This window comes from Callithrix jacchus, chromosome 8, assembly GCF_049354715.1.
Source record: "Callithrix jacchus isolate 240 chromosome 8, calJac240_pri, whole genome shotgun sequence".
In the NCBI taxonomy this organism is placed as follows: domain Eukaryota; kingdom Metazoa; phylum Chordata; class Mammalia; order Primates; family Cebidae; genus Callithrix; species Callithrix jacchus.
Genome location: NC_133509.1, coordinates 57,686,536 through 57,708,457, shown reverse-complemented (window position 1 = coordinate 57,708,457; position 21,922 = coordinate 57,686,536). Strand labels below are relative to the sequence as shown.

General features: G+C 52.2%; 2 protein-coding genes across 9 annotated transcripts; both read left to right on the top strand.

Annotated features, from left to right (window-relative positions):
* The first annotated feature begins 859 nt into the window (after positions 1 to 859).
* EFS (embryonal Fyn-associated substrate) lies at positions 860 to 9,520 on the top strand. Its single transcript, XM_009005779.5, has 6 exons — positions 860 to 1,068; positions 4,814 to 5,092; positions 5,359 to 5,499; positions 5,601 to 6,323; positions 6,682 to 6,774; positions 8,273 to 9,520. Exons 1-6 carry the CDS (start codon positions 1,051 to 1,053, stop codon positions 8,705 to 8,707), a joined length of 1,689 nt encoding a protein of 562 aa, XP_009004027.1. The 5' UTR covers positions 860 to 1,050; the 3' UTR covers positions 8,708 to 9,520.
* Positions 9,521 to 12,303: 2,783 nt separating this feature from the next.
* On the top strand, positions 12,304 to 18,799 carry SLC22A17 (solute carrier family 22 member 17). Of its 8 annotated transcripts, none has more exons than XM_078334565.1 (10): positions 12,304 to 12,555; positions 12,752 to 13,252; positions 13,345 to 13,448; positions 15,749 to 15,903; positions 16,501 to 16,666; positions 16,866 to 17,011; positions 17,164 to 17,269; positions 17,422 to 17,639; positions 17,940 to 18,051; positions 18,193 to 18,799. In XM_078334565.1, exons 2-10 carry the CDS (start codon positions 12,986 to 12,988, stop codon positions 18,479 to 18,481), a joined length of 1,563 nt encoding a protein of 520 aa, XP_078190691.1. In that variant the 5' UTR covers positions 12,304 to 12,555; positions 12,752 to 12,985; the 3' UTR covers positions 18,482 to 18,799. The 8 variants fall into 8 exon arrangements, with proteins under 8 accessions (XP_078190691.1, XP_009004026.1, XP_078190690.1 ...); XM_009005778.5 differs by having other exon boundaries at positions 17,422 to 17,693; XM_078334564.1 differs by having other exon boundaries at positions 12,749 to 13,252.
* Positions 18,800 to 21,922: the final 3,123 nt, after the last annotated feature.

The following is a 21,922-nucleotide window of genomic DNA, read 5'->3' as shown; positions in this document are numbered from 1 at the left end:
TGGCCTTTCTTTCCCTTCCCAGAGACACCTGGGAGCTGCCCCCAAACTATGGGGCGCACCGCGGGGCCCTGCCCAGGATGCGTGTGAGCGGGACCCACGGGGCCGGCACCGGGTGCCAGGGGCCGAGGGTGTGAGCCGGAGCGCGTGGCGCTGAGCCCTGGAGCCGAAAGCTGGAAAGCGGCTGGGGCCCTCCACAGTCCGGGCGCAGGACGCTCGTCGGAAAGGCAGTCCAGCCTGTTCCAGGGGTGCCTGCGTGCTGGTTGCTGCAGCCCCAGGCGAGGCGCGGTGGCTGCGACCTCAGACCCCCGGGAGCGCTGAGTGAGTGCGCGTGAGAACCACCGTGCCGCGGGGGGTGCGAGTGGCGAGTGTCTGGGTAGAAGCTGCCACTCCGGTGACCCAGCCCCACGGCCACGCTCTCGGGGTCATTTGGCGCCAAGCAACTTGGGACAAACATCTCAGTTCTCGTACTCCCTCCCTCCCAGAAGGACTGCCGCAAACCCCAGCCCTGGGAGCACCGCTCTGCGGCGGGCGCGGCGGGAGGGTGAAGAGAGTTGGCCCCTTAAACTCGCTCATCCAGCCGAACCGCCCCAGCGGCTTCTCCCAGCCCTCGAGGCTCTCCTGAGTGGCCTGGAGAGGCGTGGAGCGCAGCCCAGCACCCGCCTGCGCTTGCTCGCCCGTCCCGGCCCCAGAAAGGAACTTTCGGCTCCTGGGGCGCCCCCGCGGCCTAGGGCAGGCAGTTCCCGGGGCCTGGCTGAGACGGCGGCGCCCGGGAGGCCGCAGGGACCGCACGGAGCACGCGCCCTTGGATGCCGTCCCGCAGCGACGCCCCGGCCCGCCCCGCTCCTCCTCCTGCCTGGATAGACTGCCTCTCCTTTGGGAAGTTTTGTGGGTTTTCTTTCTCCTCCTCCAACTTTGGCGGAGGCCACGACTCAGGCGCCACAGCTGGGGGCGGCCTGGCTTAGAGGCCGCGGACCATGGTGCGGGGCAGCCACCGCTGAAGTCAGCAAAACCGAGTCTCGCCTGAGGCAGGCTGCACCGGAGGCCAAAGCCATGGCCATTGCCACGTCGGTGAGTCCACCAGGGAAAGGAGGCTGCCGGGGGGAGACCTCTACGGCCTGCCCTGCGCTCCTGTCACTTTATTTTTGCCCTCTCTTTGTCTCTCTCCTTGGTCCCTCTCCTCTCACTTTTGTTTGCCATCGCCCTCTCACTTCTCATGCCCTGCTCCTCCTGGCTCCGGCTCGCCCCTCCTCCCTGCCTCCTCCCCATTTTCCTTTTTCTTCCTAGAGGCTGCGCCTGAATGGAGGTGGGGGCGGGGGGGGGGGCAAGTGTATCCCGAGTCCTGCCTGCTCCCTTTTGGGCGGAAACAGATGGCCACTGGAGGTTGGTGGGGGCTTGTGATTGGGAGGCAAATGAAAGGTTTGGAGGGAGTTGAAAGGACCTAGTGGCTCACGGAAAACAAGAGGCTGAAGGACCCAAGGAAACCCATCTCTAGGGATAATGAAAAGAGGGAAATAGAGCAAAGGAGGGAGATCGGGCAAGGAGAAAGAGAAGACAGAGGGAGGAGGGGAGATGATGTCAGCCAGCCTCAGGCCACTTTCCAGGGATCAGGACAAAGGGAGGAGACAGCTGGCATGATGGGACAGTGGGAGGCGGCCTCCCAGACAGTTCAGAGGCCCTCTGAAACCCGCATTAGGCTAGCTGTTCCCTCACTAGTCAGCTGGGCCGCTGCCGGGGTATAGAGCAGGAGTGGCCACACCCATCATCAATCAGTCCATCAACAACTCAGTCCTGCAATAGCAGGGCCCAGAGGCTTGACCCCATTGGACAGAACTCAAACCTAACACCGTGAGGAGCTCTCGGCAGCCCCACCTCTGCTTTCTGTTCTGCAGTCTAGACAGTTTGAATTCAGGCAGCTTTGTTCCAACACCCTCTTCCAGGTCCTGCCTAAGATTCCCAGGGAAGCTAGGCTGTCACCTGCTTTCTGGTCCCTTCTCAGTGGGGACTCTGGGAGAGAAAATTGTGAGACTGAAAAGAGAAGCACAGAGCCACCCCATGTCCTCCCATATCCTTTGAGGACAAGTTCAATTTCAGTTATTTCTCAGACCAAACTCCCCCCCTTTTTTTTTTCCTGAGACAAGGTCTCACCCTGTCACCCAGACTGGAGTGCAGTGGCACAATCATGGCTCACAGCAGCCTCGACCTCCTGGATTCAGGTGATCTGCCTGCCTTGGCCTCCTGAGTAGCTGGGACTACAAGGACACACCACCACATCGGCCAACGTTTTGTACTTTTTGGAGAGGCGGGGTTTTGCCATGTTGCCCCGGCTGGTCTCAAACTCCTGGGCTCAAGCAATCCACCCTCCTCAGCCTCCCAAGGTGCTGAGATTACAGGCATGAGCCAATGCACCTGGCCTCAAACTCCTTTTAGTTCCTCAATCTGTAACGATGGCCAGGAAGCCCTAGCTCAAGGTGGGGAAGGAGGCCCTCTGGAGATCGAGTACCTCTGGGAGTACTCTGGCATAGAGATGCAGATGCATGGTTCAGGATCCAGCTGGTCAGCTTTGTAGTCCCAAAAAGGTGGATTTTTATTTTTGGGGTCAAGGACACTTATGCTAATCAAACTCACAGGTTTCTAATAACAGTTATTATTTATTGAGCATTTACTGCACCTGGCCCTGTGCTAAGCTTTGTCATAGTTTCTTTATGCAGTTCTTACAACCACCTTGTGAAGATAGTGTCATTATTATCTGAAAATGGATATGTGGATAGGGAATTCTACAAAGGAGGAAATTGAGACTCAGAAAAGTTAAACGCTCTGTCCCTTTCTTCCTTGGGCTAGAAAGGGACAGAGCGCCGAGCAGTGGGTGGCAATGGTAATCCCAGCTACTTAGGAGGCTGAACCAAAGCATTTGAGGTTACAGTGAGTTATAATTGTGCCACTGCACTCCAGCCTGGACCATGGAGCAAGAGCTGGTCTCTAAATAAATATTTTAAATAAAAGTTTCAAAAGAAAGGGACACAGCCAAGACTCAATCCCAGGTCTGCCTCTGGAACCGTGCTTTTAATCCCCCTGGCTAGACCCAAAACACTGATTTATAATTTACTACTAAAAAGAAAAGTGCAGCGCTAACCAGGAATTTGTGTCTTCCGGTCGGCATGTTTTCTTTGTGTGGGACAATATCCTTTAGTAACCAAAATTTAATCAGAAAATGGTTTGATGAGTTGGGAATCAGGCAAGAAGAAGCAATTTGTTGTTAAAATCACCCAGCCATGAAGGGCCGGACAACCTCACCACCAGAGGGAAACATCAGCCAAAAGGAACATGCACTCCTGCTGACAGAGCAGGGCATCCTTCTCCCCAGGGTCTGGTGGCAGCCTGCCTGAGATCTTTAACTTGAGACTTTTTTAATGAATTAGTTAGTCCATTTGGCTACCTGGCTAGTCGTGCCCAACTAGCTGCTCTCCAACACTACATGTAAGTCACCACTGCCTGGGATCCTACCAGCAGTCATCATCATTTAACAATCAAAACTGAAGCTGAACATAATTGTATTTAAGTGGTTTAAGCTTAATTCTACCAAAGGACATCATGGAGCAAGAGCACTGCGAAGGGTTATAGCAAAGGGAAATTGGATACAAGAAGGCCTTGTACCAGTTTGACTCACTTTTGAGTTAGGGAGCCTCGGAGCCACTGTTACTACTCTTTCTTTTAAGTAGATTCCTACATTTGTAATTGTGGAGAAGCAGTAGAACAGTGAGTGAGAGCACAGGCTCTGGAATCAAGCAGCTTAGGGTTCAGATTATGCCCCACCAGCTGTGCCAGCGATATGGCGTTGGGCAAAGTACTAACCTAGCTCTTCCACTTTTCTTTCCAAAATGGGGTAATGATGGCTCCTCCCTTGTAAGGTTGTTGTGAGAATTAAGTAAGATTAGTTGATTAATGCAAAGATTTGCACAGTGTCTGGACACATCATTTGCACTTGGTACCTGTGACTTATTACCTGAACATGAATCCCTTGATGAAAAAAAGCTTATAAGCTCCCACCAGACAGGACAGGAAACAGGATGATACATGTTTGCTTTGGTTGGCCTGCCAACTCCTTTCATACACACACACACTCACAAGAATATACACTTTTCTCCATGGTAACCTCAGCCTTTTCTGGTAGAATCTTATTCCTCAGACTGAGAGCAAAACAATTGCTTCGCTTCTATTTTCTTTCTTGTTATGCCCAAGCGCACTGTCTGGACGAGGCCTTTCCCAGTCTCAGAATGAGGGATCTCTGTGGCTGCTTAATCTCTTTTGCTAGTGAGGGATAATGACTTGGGAACAGAGAGAAGGTAAAGGAGATTCTGTGAGGGACCGCAGCAGGGCTTCTTCATGAGTTCTGGAAGAAATTCATTCAACATGTGTATTGACCAATTCCAGGTCAGGCCTTATTGCAAGGACTAGAAATATAGCAGGTCCTGTGTTCATAGGGTTTACAATATGAGGGAAGAAATGGATACCAAAAAAAAAAGCAAATTATGAGGATGGAAACAATAGGTGGAGACAGACAGAGAATAGGGTGGGGAGAAGAGTAAAGAATGAGCCTCTCTGAGGAGAGCTGGTCTAGTTCAAGGAACGGAAAGGAAGAGGGAGAATGCAGCTGCTGAAGCTGGAGAGAAACTAGGGCCCAGGCAGGAAGCGCTGTATCCAGAGTTCAGGTTTTTAGCTTGAGGGAAATGCAGAGCTCCAAAGGGTTTGAAGCAGGGGTGACATTAACTGAAAGGGGTCTGAAGACCCTTCTCCCAACTCCCACCTCCCCCACCAGGCCCAGCTGGCCCGGGCACTATATGACAACACCGCTGAGTCCCCCCAGGAGCTGTCTTTCCGCCGAGGGGACGTCCTACGGGTCCTGCAGAGGGAGGGCGCTGGTGGACTAGACGGCTGGTGCCTCTGCTCCCTACATGGCCAGCAGGGCATTGTGCCCGCCAACAGGGTGAAGCTCCTGCCTGCTGGCCCAGCACCCAAGCCCAGCCTCTCTCCTACGCCCCCAGCCCAGCCTGGCTCACCATATCCAGCCCCAGATCACAGCAACGAGGACCAGGAGGTAAGAGTGGGAGCCTCCCCAACCCCAAGCCAGAAAAGCCCCATTCCTCCCCCACTGTCCCCACCCAGGGCCTGCAGCAGGTGGGCAGGGAGAACCCTGAGGCCACAGCTCTTCACTGCTCTGCACTGGACAAAACTTGTCTACCAAACTTTATGGCCCTCTCAGTATAGGGGGAGTTGGAAAGTCTCTAAGCTCCTTGAACTCAGACATTATCTGATCACTGCTCTCTCTGTTCCTCCTGATCCCCCATCTATTTGATCCCTCAGGTATATGTGGTGCCACCCCCAGCTCGGCCCTGTCCAGCCTCAGGACTTCCAGCTGGACCTCGCCCACCCTCTCCTGACCCCATCTACAAGATCCCCAGAGCCAGTGGGACCCAGCTGGCTGCCCCCAGAGATGTCTTGGAGGTGAGGGTTAGAGGTCCCTGTGTACTTTGGGTAGGAGACAGATGGCCCCAAGGGAGGGTTCATTGCTGAGCCGACAGGTGACTGACCACTCCTCTCCACAGGTCTACGATGTGCCCCCCACCGCCCTCCGGGGGCCCTCCAGTGACCCCTATGACTGCCCTGCCTCCTTTTCCCACCCTCTGACCCGGGTTGCCCTGCAGCCCCCTGGAGAGGATGACACTCCCTATGATGTGCCTCTGACCCCAAAGCCACCTACAGAGCTGGAACCAGATCTGGAGTGGGAAGGAGGCCGAGAGCCAGGGCCCCCCATCTACACTGCTCCCTCCAACCTGAAACGAGCGTCAGCTTTACTCAATCTGTATGAAGCACCCGAGGAACTGCTGGCAGACAGGGAGGGCAGGGGCACTGATGAGGGGATCTACGATGTGCCCCTGCTGGGGCCAGAGGCTCCCCCTTCTCCAGAGCCCCCTGGAGCCTCGGCCTCCCTTCACCTGGACACCATGGCTCAGCTTCTGCCCATAAGTCCCCCACCTCCACACAGGCCCCGGCTCCCCTCAGCTGAGAGCCTGTCCCGCCGCCCTCTGCCTGCCCTGCCTGTCCCTGAGGCTCCCAGCCCCTCCCCAGCACCCTCTCCTGCCCCAGGACGGAAGGGCAGCATCCAGGACCGGCCTCTGCCCCCACCTCCACCCCGCCTGCCTGGCTTTGGGGGCACCAAGGTTGAGTGGGATCCAGAGGGCAGGGAGGTGCAAGACGACCCAGCAGGACACCACAATGAGTACGAGGGCATTCCGATGGCCGAGGAGTATGACTACGTCCACCTGAAGGTGAGTGCCCCTCGACAGCCCTACCAGGGGGACCCTTGGGAGACCAAGGGGAGGAATGTGGAGGCCTAGGGCACAGAGGTAGAGCCTCCCTGCCACCCTTCTGTCCCCCTTCCCTCTCCCCTGGCCCTCCACCCTGCAACCAACCTCAGTACTTGGCCATAACACTTGTACCAGTGCCACACCATTTTCCCCTAGACCCAGCCTGGGGCCACCAGAGCTCTCTAGAGTCAAGGGACTACAACCTCTGATAACAGAAGTGTCCTCGGGAGGAATGGGGCTAGGAAGGGGCAGAAAGGCTACAGAGGCCACCCTGTCCTGCTCCCTCACCCCAGCACTGAGACTCAATCCCCTCCTGCAGGGCATGGACAAAGCTCAGGGACCCAGGCCCCTGGATCAGGCCTGCACAGAGGATCCTGAACTGCCTGAGAATCGGATGCCAGTGGCGCCGCAGGTGACCCTGGTGGGAATGGTGCTAGGGAAGGGGACCGGGGAGGGAGGAACAGGGACTTGGGAGAAGAGCTGAGCCATCAAACGTGGAAGGAAAGAGTGAGATGGAGTGAGAGTTCACAGGAAGCAGGGAGGGACAGAGTGGAGACAAGTTAGAATCCTACAGGAAGGAACTGGAACTTGGAAGAGGACGTTAGGAATTCAGAAACAGGGGAAAGAATGTGTTGGAGAGGAGTCAGAAAAGCAAGCAGCCAGGAGAGCAGAAAGTTTCTCAGCTGTGGGGTCAGAGCTGGGCCTGGGGACTTCTGAGCTTCCTTCCAACTGTGAATTCCTGGGCTCCTAAGAAACCTAGCTCCTAATCCCAGCTCTACTACGGAGAAGCCAGGGGCTTTGGAGCCGCCAGTTAATCTCTCCGGGCCTCAGAAAATGAGGTGGTTTCCTTAACCCTGTGTAGAATGGTTGCAACACAATAGCTACCATTTATCAGGTATTTACCAAGTACCAGATCCTGTGCTAGGCACATTGCATGCGTTAGTATTAACCATAGTCACAATTAATACACATCTGAGGCCGGGCATGGTGGCTCACACCTGTAATCCCAGTACTTTGGGATACCAAGGTGGGCAGATCACTTGAGGTCAGGAGTTTGAGAACAGCCTGGACAACATGGTGAAACCCCATTTAAAAAAATATATATATAGGCCGGGCAAGTTGGCTCATGCCTGTAATCCCAGCACTTTGGGAGGCCAAGGCAGGTGGATCATGAGGTCAGGAGTTCAAGACCAGCCTGACCAACATGGTGAAACCTTGTCTCTAAAATAAATAAAATAATAAAATACACATCTGGTGCTCATGGAGAGCAATGCACACCTCTGTGCTAAGCCCTTTCTCTATATCATCTCAACTGATCTTCACTGCAGCCTCATGAGGTACATACTAGTACTGCACTATCTAGTACAGTAGCCACTAGCTACATATGGCTATTGAGCACTCAAGATATGGCTAGTTCAAATTGAAATATGCTACGAATATAAAATGCACCCTGGATTTTGCAGACTTAGTATGGGAAAAAAATATCAGTAATTTTCATATTGATTATATGTTGAAAATATAACATTTTCATATTTGTAGTTAGATAAAATATACCAGGATTTTTTTTTTAACCGCTTTTAACTTGGCTACTAACACATCTAAAATTTCATATGTAGTTCACATAATGTTTATACAGGACAGGACCATCCTAGACTCCCTGTTTTAGAGTTAAGGAAACCAAGTTCAAAGACTTGTCTGAAATTAAGTTTGAGGTTATTTGAATCCAGATCTATCTGATACCAAGCATGGGCACTTCACTGCCGCTCTCTCTAGAATCTAAACTTTCTGATGGGCAGAGATAATAATTAAAAGGATTGTCCTTGGGAAGAAAGGGAGGAAGGAGAAAAGAAGTGAGGGAGGAAATGGCACTAATGAGAATGTTCCCTCTGACCACTCCTCTTGCCCCTCAGGAGTCCCTGTCCCCAGGGGAGCCGCTGGTTCTGTCCACCGGAGACCTACAGCTCCTGCACTTCTACGCTGGGCAATGCCAGAGCCACTACTCGGCCCTGCAGGTGGCCGTGGCAGCCCTGATGTCCAATACCCAGGCTAATCAGCCCCCGCGCCTCTTCGTGCCCCACAGCAAGAGGGTGGTGGTGGCTGCTCACCGCCTAGTGTTTGTTGGGGACACCCTGGGCCGGCTGGCAGCCTCTGCCCCTCTCCGAGCACAGGTCAGGGCTGCAGGTACAGTGCTGGGCCAGGCATTGCGTGCCACTGTGCTGGCTGTCAAGGGAGCTGCCCTGGGCTACCCATCCAGCCCTGCAATCCAAGAGATGGTGCAGTGTGTAAAAGAACTGGCAGGGCAGGCCCTGCGATTCACCACCCTGCTCACCAGCCTGGCTCCCTGAAGGTCCTTTGGCACAGCTCTGCCCCTCCCCTGCCTGCCAAAGCCCCCCTCTGGCCTTAGGTGGCTGGAGGACTTTGTTAAGGGACTAGGAGAGGTGGAGGTATCTTTCCCCTCTCCTGCCCTTTCTGTCATCTCAGCCTCTCACAGAGGTGTCTTCTCCCCCAACCCACAGCTTTTTGTATGAGCCATTTTGTATAAATTATTTATATTTAATATTATTCCCTGCTTTGTCAGGAGCAGGTACTAGGCTCTGGGGCAGGGAGGAACTGGACCCTTCTCTCCTCAGCCTAGGGTGGAAGTCACTGCACTGCCACCCACCTCTGGAAGACTGGCTATGAAGAGTCAGGTGGCAAAAACCTGGGGCCATACAGAGCCTCTTTCTTTTTCTGTTCTTGGCACTAGAAGATCAGTGCTGCACTATTAGCTGAGAGGGCAAGACATAAACTGCCCAGAGATTGAAGGTCTCGGAGAGACCAGAGGGCTTCTCCCCACAGAAGGCAGGAGAGAGCTGGGACCCAGACATGGGTGTGTACCTCAATAAACCCTGCTGTCTGCCTCCCTGACTCTGCCTCTTGGGAGCATGGTGAGCAACCCTGGTGCTCAGCAGCCATACCTGTTGAACACACACTGAACAGGATGCCTTTCGGGGTTTGGGAGAGATTTTACTCCTTTCTTCAACAACTATTAACTGGACAAGTTCTTCACTCTCACAATGCGCCAGGCATAGTTCTGCAAGTATATTGTGAATGTATCATTCCAGTGGGATACACAAATAAGTCAGTTAACATATATAAATAAAAACACAAACCTGCCACAGATTTGCCATTTGCTGGTGAAGGAAATCAGCAGGGTGACATGAAGAAACTAAGTAGATGAGTGGAGAGGCCAGTGCAGGAGACTTTAGACAGGATGGTTGAAAGGTGAGATCTGAACTGAAACCCAAAGGAGGAGAGTCTGAGGACCAGTGTCACCAGAAGGCAGACCCCGATGACTGACCTGAGGGCCTTCCTTCAAGACTTCATTGTCAAATGATGTTATTCGAGAGATGTCAATGTGGAGAGAAACTGGCCACACAAGGGCCTTGAAATGTGCCGTCCTGGAGAGGCCACCCCAACTAAAGGCCCAGCCTCAGCTTTGCACCACAGGTTAGCTCTGGCCAACTAGAGACTACTGCTGGCCAGTCTGGACACCCTCTTCCTTCAGTTACCCCAAGAGGGTCTAGGCTCTTTCACTCGGCTTCCCAGGTAGATATCGCAGGATGACCTACTCATCATCCTTCTGGACAAACCATTTTCTGGAGGATCTGCATGGCACGGAGCTCGCACCTGTAATCCCAGCACTTTGGGAGGCTGAGGCTGGAGCATTGCTTGAACTCAAGAGTATGAGACCAGCCTTGGCAACACAGTGAGACCATGTCTTAACAAAATATCAAAAAATTAGCCAAGTGTGGTGGCATGTGCATGTAGTCCCAGCTACTCAGGAGGCTGAGGTAGGAGGATCACTTGAGCCAGGGAGGTGGAGACTGCAATGAGCTGTGATCAAGCCACTGTCCTCCAGCCTGGACAAAAGAGCAAGACCCTGTCTCAAAAAAAGAATTTCCCATATATGGAAAATTTCTGAACAGAGGAGATAAGTTAAAGGTGTGGTTCAGTGGAGAGAAGGAATGATTTTCTGGCTGACTACTATAGAACACTCCTTTCCAGCCCTTATCTAGGATTAGAGAATGAAGCACCTATCAGGTAACATCTCTTAGAGAAGTGTGTCTCTTCCTTTAATGTATTATACCTATACCTGGGGATCTGGTTAAAATACAGATTAGGATTCAAGGGTCTGGGATTCTGCATTTCTAATGAGCTCCCAGGTATGCTGCTAGTCCATGAACCACACTTTGAATAGCAATTTTAGAGGTTAGGGAAGGCTTCTCTGTAGCAAAGATGCTTGAGCTGAGAGCTGAAGGATGAGGGAAATGTGACTAAGAAGCTTTTTAGGTGCAGGAACCAGCTTGTTCAAAGGCGTTGTGGCACTGGGAAAACTAGAGGAAGGTCTGTGGCTGGAGTGCAGTTTGGGGAAAGAAGTGAGAAGGAACTATAGAGCACATGTGACCAGGCATGCAGAATCATGTATGAGGAATCTAGAGTTTTAATATTCACCTTGACAGTGAGGAGACACCATCGAAGGCTGGTTAGCAGGAACGGCACAGGATCAGATCTGCATTTTGAAAAGATCATTCCATCTGCTCTATGAATGATGTATGGGTGGCAGGGAGGTATAAACAAAGTGGAAGCAGAATGTCAGCTAGGAATTAGGGGGCCAAAGTGATCTTTCCAACAGGTAGTTTGACCAATACTGGTAGAGATGGAGAGATGTGGGATATCTGAGAATATATAGGAGGTAAAATGGACAGAATTTTGTAAATGATTCAACATGGGTAAGGAAGAAAAAGCTTTCAAGATGTTGCCTGAGCATCTGGAAGCAATGCAATGTTGAGGGCGCCTCTGCAATTCACTGCAGAAAAAAGCAGTGGAAGACAACCAAGTTATAGGGGGAAATCATGAGTTTGGTCTTGAACATACTGAGTTGGAGGTCCCTGTGAGTCATGCAAGGTGAAGGTCAGATAAGAGGTAGGTCTTGAGCTCAGAACAGAGGTGGAAGCTGGAGTTGTCAGTTTGGGCATCAGGTTTGTATTGTTTGTATGGGTGGTGATTGAAGCTGTGGGCATGGGTAAGATCCCAAGGTGGAGAGTGTGGAGAGAAGGGCCTAGGGATAAGTCTCTGAGGCTTCCAGACACTGAACGATGGTGTCTAAATGATACAGACAGGAATGGCCCTAGAAGCCAACACCACCAGCCTTGTCACTACCAATAACAGACCCTTCCTGCAGTTGCTTCACCCCACTGAACTTCAACCACTGCCTCAAGAACTGGGACTATAAGGGCCTGCCCATTCTGAGCACCAATGCCATGACCTGGAAGATGGTTTCTGCAGTGGAGAAAAGGGGAGCAGAAGGGACTTAGCAGCCAAGGAAGACAGTGTTTAGAGGAAGAGGGGGTCAACAGTGCTAAATGCTGTTGAGAAATGGAGATTCAACCAGGCTGGGAGTGGTGAAACCCAGGGAAGTGATCTCCCTGTAGAGGACTGAAGCTAGCTAGGGCTGAATACAGGGCCAAGCCAGTCTTCCATATACATAAGTTGGACTGCAGTAGCCAGCATACATGTCTGTCTTCCTGGAGTCATGGTCTCCAAGGTGGACCTTATCCACCCTATTATCCCTAAAGTCAAGTGCAAGTCCTAAAACATAGTAGACACTTAAATTTTACTGATTAGTGAATGAGTGGATGAACGAATGAATGAGTGATGGCAAATGATTGGAAGCAGAGGAAGAATCTCTAGCATCTGCCTGGACTAGCTACTATGCTTCAGCTTTTTTTCCTTATTACCGCAACGGCCAGCAGACCCAGGAAAGAGACGACAGAGTCCCCTTCCCCTCCCTCCCCTGGGCCCTGGCCCCCCTTCCTCTCTGTGACGAAGAGTCTGGACCGAAGGTTCTGCTGACGTGGGAAGGGGAGGAGAGTCTAGAGGAAGGGGAGGGGAAAGCAGCGCAGAGCTCGCAGAGACCCGAGGAGGCGCCCGCGGCTGCAGAGCTGCAGAACGGGATCTCTTCAGGCTCTCTGTGTCCGGGCAGCCGGTGCGCAACTGGGCCAGAGGACAGCGCATCCTTTCGGGGCAGGCCGGCAGGGCCCCTGCGGTCGGCAAGCTGGCTCCCCGGGTGGCCACCGGGACCCCAGAGCCCAATGGCGGGGGCGGCAGCAAAATCGACAACACTGTAGAGATCACCCCCACCTCTAACGGAGTAAGTGCCCGCGCCCCAGGTGGCGACGCCATCCTCTCCCCGCACCCCCGCCCCTGCTGAGTGCCTGGCATTTTCCTCCTGCGCCTCCCGTGCCCCTGACTGCCTGCCTAGCCCTCGCTCCCGCCTGCCCCTGCCCTAGCTCTGTGGTTTCCTCCGCTTCACCCTTCTCCTGCCACCCCCTGCCCCCCAACAGCAGGTCGGGACCCTCGGAGATGCGGTGCCCACGGAGCAGCTGCAGGGTGAGCGGGAGCGCGAGCGGGAGGGGGAGGGCAACGCGGGCGGCGACGGACTGGGCAGCAGCCTGTCGCTGGCCGTGCCCCCCGGCCCCCTCAGCTTTGAGGCGCTGCTCGCCCAGGTGGGGGCGCTGGGCGGCGGCCAGCAGCTGCAGCTCGGCCTCTGCTGCCTGCCGGTGCTCTTCGTGGCACTGGGCATGGCCTCGGATCCCATCTTCACGCTGGCGCCCCCGCTGCATTGCCACTACGGGGTCTTCCCCCCCAATGCCTCTGGCTGGGAGCAGCCCCCCAATGCCAGCGGCGTCAGCGTCGCCAGCACGGCCCTAGCAGCCAGCGCCGCCAGCCGTGTCGCCACCAGTACCGACCCCTCGTGCAGTGGCTTCGCACCGCCGGACTTCAACCATTGCCTCAAGGATTGGGACTATAATGGCCTGCCGGTGCTCACCACCAACGCCATCGGCCAGGTGAGGCGGCCAGGCGGGCCGCGGGTCTGGGGGCGGGCAGAGAGCGGCGAGGGCAGGGCCTCACGCCCGCTGCACCCTTCTCACATCCCCAGTGGGATCTGGTGTGTGACCTGGGCTGGCAGGTGATCCTGGAGCAGATCCTCTTCATCTTGGGCTTTGCCTCCGGCTACCTGTTCCTGGGTTACCCCGCAGACAGGTGAGGGCTGTCGTGGGGGCAGGGCTGGTAGAAAGGAGGGGGTGCTAGGGAAGCTAGCCCAAGCAGCGGGCATTTGCAAGAGGTTAAAGACGATTCAGTGGACTCTACAGTCTTCTCCAGAATTCTATTCAATGGTCTACCCTTGTCTCAACTTCACTCCTCATCAAGAAATACACCTTCCCTACCTCTTAAGTGCAAGGGAATGACTCGACCTCCATGGACTATTAGCCCCTTTTCCACTGATTAGTGGCCCCCGATCCGTGAAGCAATGGCCTCATCTCCCCAGAGAATAGTCTCATCCCCACTAATAGCCCACATGGACTGTCAGCTCCATCTCAGTGACCTCATTCCTGAAGATCAATATGTTAATTCCTAAACACCAACAGCTCCATTCCCACTGACCAGCAGTTCAACTTCACGAACAAATTACCCCATTTCTGACCAGGGGCCCCTCCCCTACAAGTCAATAACTATCTCCAAAGAAAATACCCTCCAACTCAATAACCCACAGTCCCATGCCTGCCACAAAATGACCTCACCTTCTGTGGGTGAATAATAGTCCCATCCTCATGGATCCTCAGGGATTTGAGATTCTCTCACAAAATCCTCATTTCCATGAGTCAGTAGCTTCACCTGCAGAGATCAACTGCCCAATCCTAACAACCAATAACTCTTCCCACAGATCAAAAATCTCTTCTCTGATTCTGGTCGCCGTCACCACTGACTAGGTGCTCTCACTCCACTGAGCATCCTCATGGAGGATTAGACTCAGCCCCATTGGTCCACAGTCCCATCCAAGTGGATTTATAGCTCAACATCTATGGATCAAAGGCATCCCAACACTCAGTAGTTCATTCCTTAAAATCAATACCCATTTTCACTGCCTAATAGTCACACACCTCTGTGGGCCAATGATCTTAAACCCACAGGTCAATAGCCCATCCCTATGTATCTCAATGGCCTCATTGCCACAGACCAGTAGCCTCATTCCTAGGGAACAATGGTTTTATCCCCAAAGATCAATAATTTGGTCTCCTAAAATCAGTAGTCTTCAGCACATTAGCCAATAAGTCCATCCTAATGGAAAAATGCCCCACGCCATTAGGTCAATAGCCTAACTCCCAGGGATTGGTGCCTGATTTCCAATGACCACAGGCTCCCTATCTTCATCTCCATAGATCAGTGGTCTTACCCCCAAAGATCAATAGCCCGGCCTCCAAGGATCAGTAACCATGTCTTCACTAACTCATAGTTAGTGACCATCATCACTTACCAATAGTGTCATCTCTCCTGGTCTGTGTCCTTATCCTTACTGATTATTCCCATGGATTAATAGATTCTTCCTACTGATCAATAGTCTTACCCCACGGATTAACAGACCCATGACCATGTCCCCACTGCCCACTGACCTTTCTCCTTTTCTTCTTTTTTTTTTTTTTTTGAGATGGAGTCTCGCTCTGTCACCCAGGCTGGAGTGCAGTGGTGCAGTCTCTGCTCACTGCAACATCCACCTCCTGAGTTCAAGTGATTCTCCTGCCTCAGCTTCCCAAGTAGCTGGGACTACAGGTGTGTGCCACCACACCCGGCTCATTTTTATATTTTTAGTAGATACCAGGTTTCACCATGTTGGCCAGGCTGGTCTCAAACTCCTGACTTTAGGTGATCTGCCTTCCTTGGCCTCCCAAACTGCTGGAATTACAAGCTTGAGCCACCACACTTGGCCCCTACTCACCATTCTTAATGTATTAATAGACCAGTATCCCACCTCCATGGAACAATGGTCTCATCTCCAAAAATCAATTACTCCGTCTCCTAATATCATTAGCTTTACCTTCACTGACCAGTAGTATCCCCATGCATAAGTGGCCAATAGCTCCCCTCCACAGGTTAATAGTTCCAACTCCATATATCAATGACCCTCCCCCAAATCTCCTCTGAACAGTCTGAGCAAGACAAACTCCATCCCTACTGACCCTTAGCTCTATTCCTAAGGATGAATGATCCCAAATCTCCTACGCAATATACCATCCCCTCTGATGAGTGATCTCACATCCATTGACAAGTGCCCTAATCTCTGAACAATAGTCCTCATCTGCAAAAGTCAGTGTTCCCACCTCTTACAGAACCACAGCCACATCCATGGTCCCTATCCTGTCCCATCTTCTCAAGCCTCTGTCCAGCTCTTCCTCCCAGATCTTCATTCTCAAACCTCTAGCTCTGAAGTATGCAACTGGGTCTCACCCAGCAACCTCCCCACCACCAGAGAGTCTGGGTGACCAGAAGCCCTTCCCACTTTCTAGGTTTGGCCGTCGTGGGATTGTGTTGCTGACCTTGGGGCTGGTGGGTCCCTGTGGAGTAGGAGGGGCTGCTGCAGGCTCCTCCACAGGCGTGATGGCACTCCGATTCCTCCTCGGCTTTCTGCTTGCCGGTGTTGACCTGGGTGTCTACCTGATGCGTAAGTGACGCCCTCCCAGAATTCCCTCCCTTGGGTCTCATGCCTACCTGCCTGCATCCCCAGGCTGTCCCCACTGCCCCCTAGGCCACATTTCAACTGCCTAGAATCTCAGCTATCTTTCTGCCCAGGCCCTTGAAGAATCCAGGGCTCTTGCTTCTCTCCACACCTGTCTCCCCCTCCCCACAATCTTTAAAGTCTTTACCCCAGACTTACTGCTCCCAGGGAACAAGATGCTATTCCCTAGCAGCAATAAGTCCACGGACAAGGATTGTCCCTAGCTGTGCGACCTTGGACAAAGGTTGATGTGAAGGTCAAATAAGAGGCCTGATGTGAAAGGGCCTATAAACTGGAAATGCTGAACACTCACCAGGGACTCTGGCCCTAGAGCCCTCCTAGGTTTGAGCAGGAGAGGAGAGAGGACTGAACAGTCTCTCCAATCCATGTCACCCAGAGGTTAGCAAGGGAGGCGAGGGCTGCAGCTTCTGCTCTGGGTCTGACCTCGCTCTCTGTCCTCCTCCCTCCCTCTCTCCTCTTCTCTCTCGTACCCTCTTCCTCCCTGGCTTCTCTCTCCTCTCTCCACCCCTGCTGTATCTCCAGGCCTGGAGCTGTGCGACCCAACCCAGAGGCTTCGGGTGGCCCTGGCAGGGGAGTTGGTGGGGGTGGGAGGGCACTTCCTGTTCCTGGGCCTGGCCCTTGTCTCTAAGGATTGGCGATTCCTGCAGCGAATGATCACCGCTCCCTGCATCCTCTTCCTGTTTTATGGGTCAGTATTGCCCTTCACCTGTCATCTGGCAATTCCCATCTCTGCCTCGAAACTAGCCCTAGCCCAAAGACCCCTCCTCTTCTCTGACCACCCCTGGTCCAGGCCTACCCCAGCCCCAGTCCCTCAGAGGTGGGTGTTTCCCACCCCTAGATCAGGAGAGGGGAGGCCTCACAGTGTACCCCTTCTACCCTGCCCACAGCTGGCCTGGTCTGTTCCTGGAGTCCGCACGGTGGCTGATAGTGAAGCGGCAGATTGAAGAGGCTCAGTCTGTGCTGAGGATCCTGGCTGAGCGAAACCGGCCCCATGGGCAGATGCTGGGGGAGGAGGCCCAGGAGGCCCTGCAGGGTAAGAGATGGGGTCCCTGCGAGTGTTGCCCCACTTGCACACATGACAGTGCCCTCTGAATGGCTGGACTCCCCCAGAGTCCGTACCACCCATGTGGGAGGATCCTGGGTTCTCAGGGTTTTCTTCTGACAGCTCCTCTCTCTCTCCCAAAGACCTGGAGAATACCTGCCCTCTCCCTGCAACATCCTCCTTTTCCTTCGCTTCCCTCCTCAACTACCGCAACATCTGGAAAAATCTACTTATCCTGGGCTTCACCAAGTGAGCCTGGGTGTCTGGGCTGAGGGCCTGGCCAGTAACTGGAATAGGGGCTGGCTGGGTGGGAAGGACCCCTGCAGAGGACCATTGGCATGGTGGAAGGCTGCAGGAGGGGATTCAGACTCTGTTCTTTTCTTCCCCACCCCTTCTCACAGCTTCATTGCCCATGCCATTCGCCACTGCTACCAACCTGTGGGAGGAGGAGGGAGCCCATCAGACTTCTACCTGTGCTCTCTGCTGGCCAGTGGCACTGCAGCCCTGGCCTGTGTCTTCCTGGGGGTCACCGTGGACCGATTTGGCCGCCGGGGCATCCTTCTTCTCTCCATGACCCTGACCGGCATTGCTTCCCTGGTCCTGCTGGGCCTGTGGGATTGTGAGCATCCTACCTTCCCCACAGTGTGGGCTCAACAAGGGAAACCCAACAGAGGTGCTTCAGACAGGCTCAGCCATTTCTTCTGGCACAGGCCTCCCAGGACAAGCCCCAGACCCTGCCCAGCTCTTCCACAAGCCTCTACCTGGCCACACGCCCTGTCTGCTCTCCCAGTCAATTACTGAATGCCCAGAGTCTGCCTAGCTAGAGCCATGGGAACAGAGAGCCAAGGGGATGACACCGGGGACTAGGCCAGCCTTGGCCTCCACACCTTCGTTCATATCATCCCTCTTGCTTCTTCAGATCTGAATGAGGCCGCCGTCACCACTTTCTCTGTCCTTGGGCTCTTCTCCTCCCAAGCTGCCGCCATCCTCAGCACCCTCCTTGCTGCTGAAGTCATCCCCACCACTGTTCGGTGAGATAAGGGGTGCTCCTGGGGGCAGAGCCAGGTCCTTCTGCCTGAGGATGGTGCCTGCAGGCTGGAGGAGGGATCTGCGGGAAAAGGGTGGGCAAGGCCACATCTGTGGGCTGAGCTCCACCCCTCTGTTTCCCCTAGGGGCCGAGGTCTAGGCCTGATCATGGCACTGGGGGCTCTTGGGGGGCTGAGCGGCCCGGCCCAGCGCCTCCACATGGGCCATGGAGCCTTCCTGCAGCACGTGGTACTGGCGGCCTGTGCCCTCCTCTGCATTCTCAGCATTATGCTGCTGCCAGAGACCAAGCGCAAGCTCCTGCCCGAGGTCCTCCGGGATGGGGAGCTGTGTCGCCGGCCTTCCCTGCTGCGGCAGCCACCCCCTAACCGCTGTGACCATGTCCCACTGCTTGCCACCCCCAACCCTGCCCTCTGAGCAGCCTCTAGGTACCTGATGGGAGGCTGGCCCACACAGAAAGGTGGCAAGAAAATTGAGAAGACCGAGTAGGGAAGGGAGGGCTGCCCAGAAGGCTCAGAGGCACCTCACACCAGCCATCACGGAGCCGCCCCCACCCCGCCTCCTCCCTGCTGCTTTGCGTTCACTTCCCTGGCCAGAGTCAGGGGACAGGGAGAGAGCACTGCACTGTAACCACTGGGTCTGGGCTCCATCCTGCGCCCAAAGACATCCTCCCAGACCTCATTCTTTCTTGCTCTGTCATTCTGTTTCAATAAAGACATTTGGAATAAATGAGCATATCATAGCCTGGACTTCCCTCCCTCCTGTTTGTCCTTCTATTTCCTGGGGAAGGTTTTTCTCAGTGGAATGCACACCAGTAACAATCTCCCCTCTCCCTCCCTGTGCCCTGCCTCAAGTGGTGGCTGACAGACAGCTGTCACCACTGATTGGCAGGTTGCACTGCTGTCAGGACTGACTGAGCTAGGCACTTGACACACTTGGTATCATTTAATTTTTACAGCATTGCAAGGTAGGTGTTTGGATCAATTAGGGGTTTTTATTGTTGTTGTTGTAAGCAATAAAAACTGGCTCTAATGAACTTAAATAGAAAACGTATTATTAGATTTGGTGGGGCACGTTGTGGAGGGAGCTCACAGAATGAAGGAGAAGCAGAAGTAGTCATATAAGATGAGGAATAGAGAGGACGCCTTGTCTGAGGTGCGGGAACTAGCCAGATTTTTGTCAGGGTGTCTAGATGAATGAGCTCCAATGGGATTTAATCTTTGGGTTATCTCACTGAAGATTCATTTCCAGAGAGCATGTCACTGGCTAGCTTGAATAACATGCTTCCCACACCCCTATTTCTCCCAACTGGGAATAGGGAAAGCAAAATGTGGTCACTGTCAGCAGAAATGGGACTGGGTATTTCTCAGAAAAAAAAAAAAAAAAGGAAACTCAATACAGCCTATCACTCTCTTAAACAGGTAAGAAAACTATGGATAGAGAGACTCAGTAAGTTGCCCAAGGTTATAAAGTTAATGAGTGACAAAGCTGAGATATGAATAGATCCCAGAGCTAGAGCTCTTCATGGATGCATGCTGTAGTCACCTGCCCAACTCTTCTAACTTTCAGGCATGTTCCTTGGAAGGCAAGAGTGGGTTCTCTTGGCTCTCTGGAATGTGGCAGCAGAAAACTGAGACTTCTACCTCAATGCCAGGGCCTGCCTCTTAAACCACACTGGACCTGGCTTTACCCCTTTGGGCAAATTTCTTAGCTTCCAACTTCCTTTAAGAGTTGCTATGAGGATTAAACAAGATAATGTGTATCCTAAGTGTCTCTTAAACCCCACTAGGTGTAAGCTGTGCAAACCAGAAAGTATCTGGGATAAGTTTCAATCAATTTACTAAGTTTATTTTACCAAGGTTCAGGATATACCCACAACACAGTCTCAGGAGGTCCTGAGGACACAGCTTGCTTTTATATGTTTTAAGGAGACAATATGCATCAATCAGAACATGTAGGATTTACAGTGGTTGGATCTAGAGGGCAGGACAACTCAAAGGCGGGGCCAGGGCCTTCCAGGCCACAGTTAAATTTAAACATATTCTGATTGGCAATTGGTTGAAATAGAAATCATCAGCAGAAAGGAATGTTTGGGTTAAGATAAGGGGTTTTGGAGACCTAGGTTTTATCATGAAGATGAAGGCTTCAGAGAAAATAGATTGTAAATGTTTCTTATCAGACTTAAGGTTTGTGTTGATGTCTATGCTGGAGGGATATAATGAGGATTCTCATCATGACCTCCACCAGCCTTTCAGGTTAAATTGTAGAGTGCCCTGGCCAAGGAGGGAGTCTGTTCAGATGGCTGCAGGGTGGATGGTGAGGCCTTTTTTTTTTTTTTTTAATTTTTTTATTTTTTAAAGACGGGGTTTCACCATGTTGCCCAGGCTGGTCTTGAACTCCCGACCTCAGGTGATCCACCTGCCTTGGCCTCCAAAGTGCTTGGATTACACATGTGAGCCACCACACCCAGCCGAGGCCTTTGACTTTTATTTTTAGTTTACATTCTCCCCCTTCTGGCCAAGATTTGCCAGAAAGAACATCAATGGCCACCAAATTTTAATTTTGTTCCATAGCATTGCCTGGGTGACATGGCTGCCTGCCCCACATTCATCCTGTCCCTCAGTGGGACTCCATGTGGCTTACAGTCAACAAGACTTACAGCCAATTAATTGCTCTAGGCCAGACAGGAATGGACATGGACAGACATTCACTGCCCCTTAAAATTATTTTTTTCTTTTAAGTAGAAAGTAAACAAAAAGCCAAAGGTGAGCTTACAAAATCAACTCATTTTTAAACTTCTATGCATTGAGCTACTATAATCTTGGATTTAGTTAAAGACTTATAGCAATTAGCTATACAAAACATAAGCATTGTTCAAAAAAATTTTTAATATATATCTATCTGCACAACTTATAACGGGAGTATTATACCCTGGAGGCTGGGTGAGTCACAAGGTATTTTATACTATTATCCTCTCAATAACTATTTTATTTTAATTCTACAGGAAGCAGGAAATTCTTTTTTTTTTTTTCTCCTGAGACAGAGTCTCACTCTGTTGCCCAGGCTGGCATGCAGTGGCACTAACTGAGTGCAGTGTATCTAACTGGGGGATGCTTTCCTTATTAATACCATAAAACTGAAGGCACGTAAATCTGCTCTTTTTAGACATAGTTTTGCTCCTTGCCCAGGCTGGAATGCAATGGCATGATCTCGGTTCACTGCAACCTTGCAACCTCCTCCTCCCAAACAACATCAGTTTTCATAAGACACTTAGGTAAAGGAGTTACAACTACCTTACATAAAGCCTGTTTATGTGAACATCTCAAATTTCATAATCCTATCAACCAGTACATTTTTCTGTTCTGGTCCCAAGAACTTTTCTTTTCTACCCCCTGATCCTTTTACCTTTTCTGGTGGAAAAAAGGCTTGGGTTCCCAGCAGGGAGTTAAGCCAAGGGACTCAGGCTCTTCTGCCAATTTTTTACCCTAATTTGCCCCAGCATTGCCCCAGGCAGTGTCAGCTTTCTCATGATAATCTTTGCCTTTTTTTTTTTTTTTTTTAATTTTCCAATATGGGGCAAATAGTGAATAACTATCAAAAAGGGTGATATATATATATATATATATATATATATATATATTTTTTTTTTTTTTCTTTTAGAAGGAGTCTTGCTCTGTCACTCAGACTGGAGTGCACTGGCTTGATCTCGGCTCACTGTAACCTCTGCCTCCCAGGTTTAAGCGATTCTCTTGCCTCAGCCTCCCGAGTAGCTGGGACTACAGGCATGCACCACCACACCCAGCTAATTTTTGTATTTTTAGTAGAGAATGAGTTTCCCCATATTGGCCAGGCTGGTCT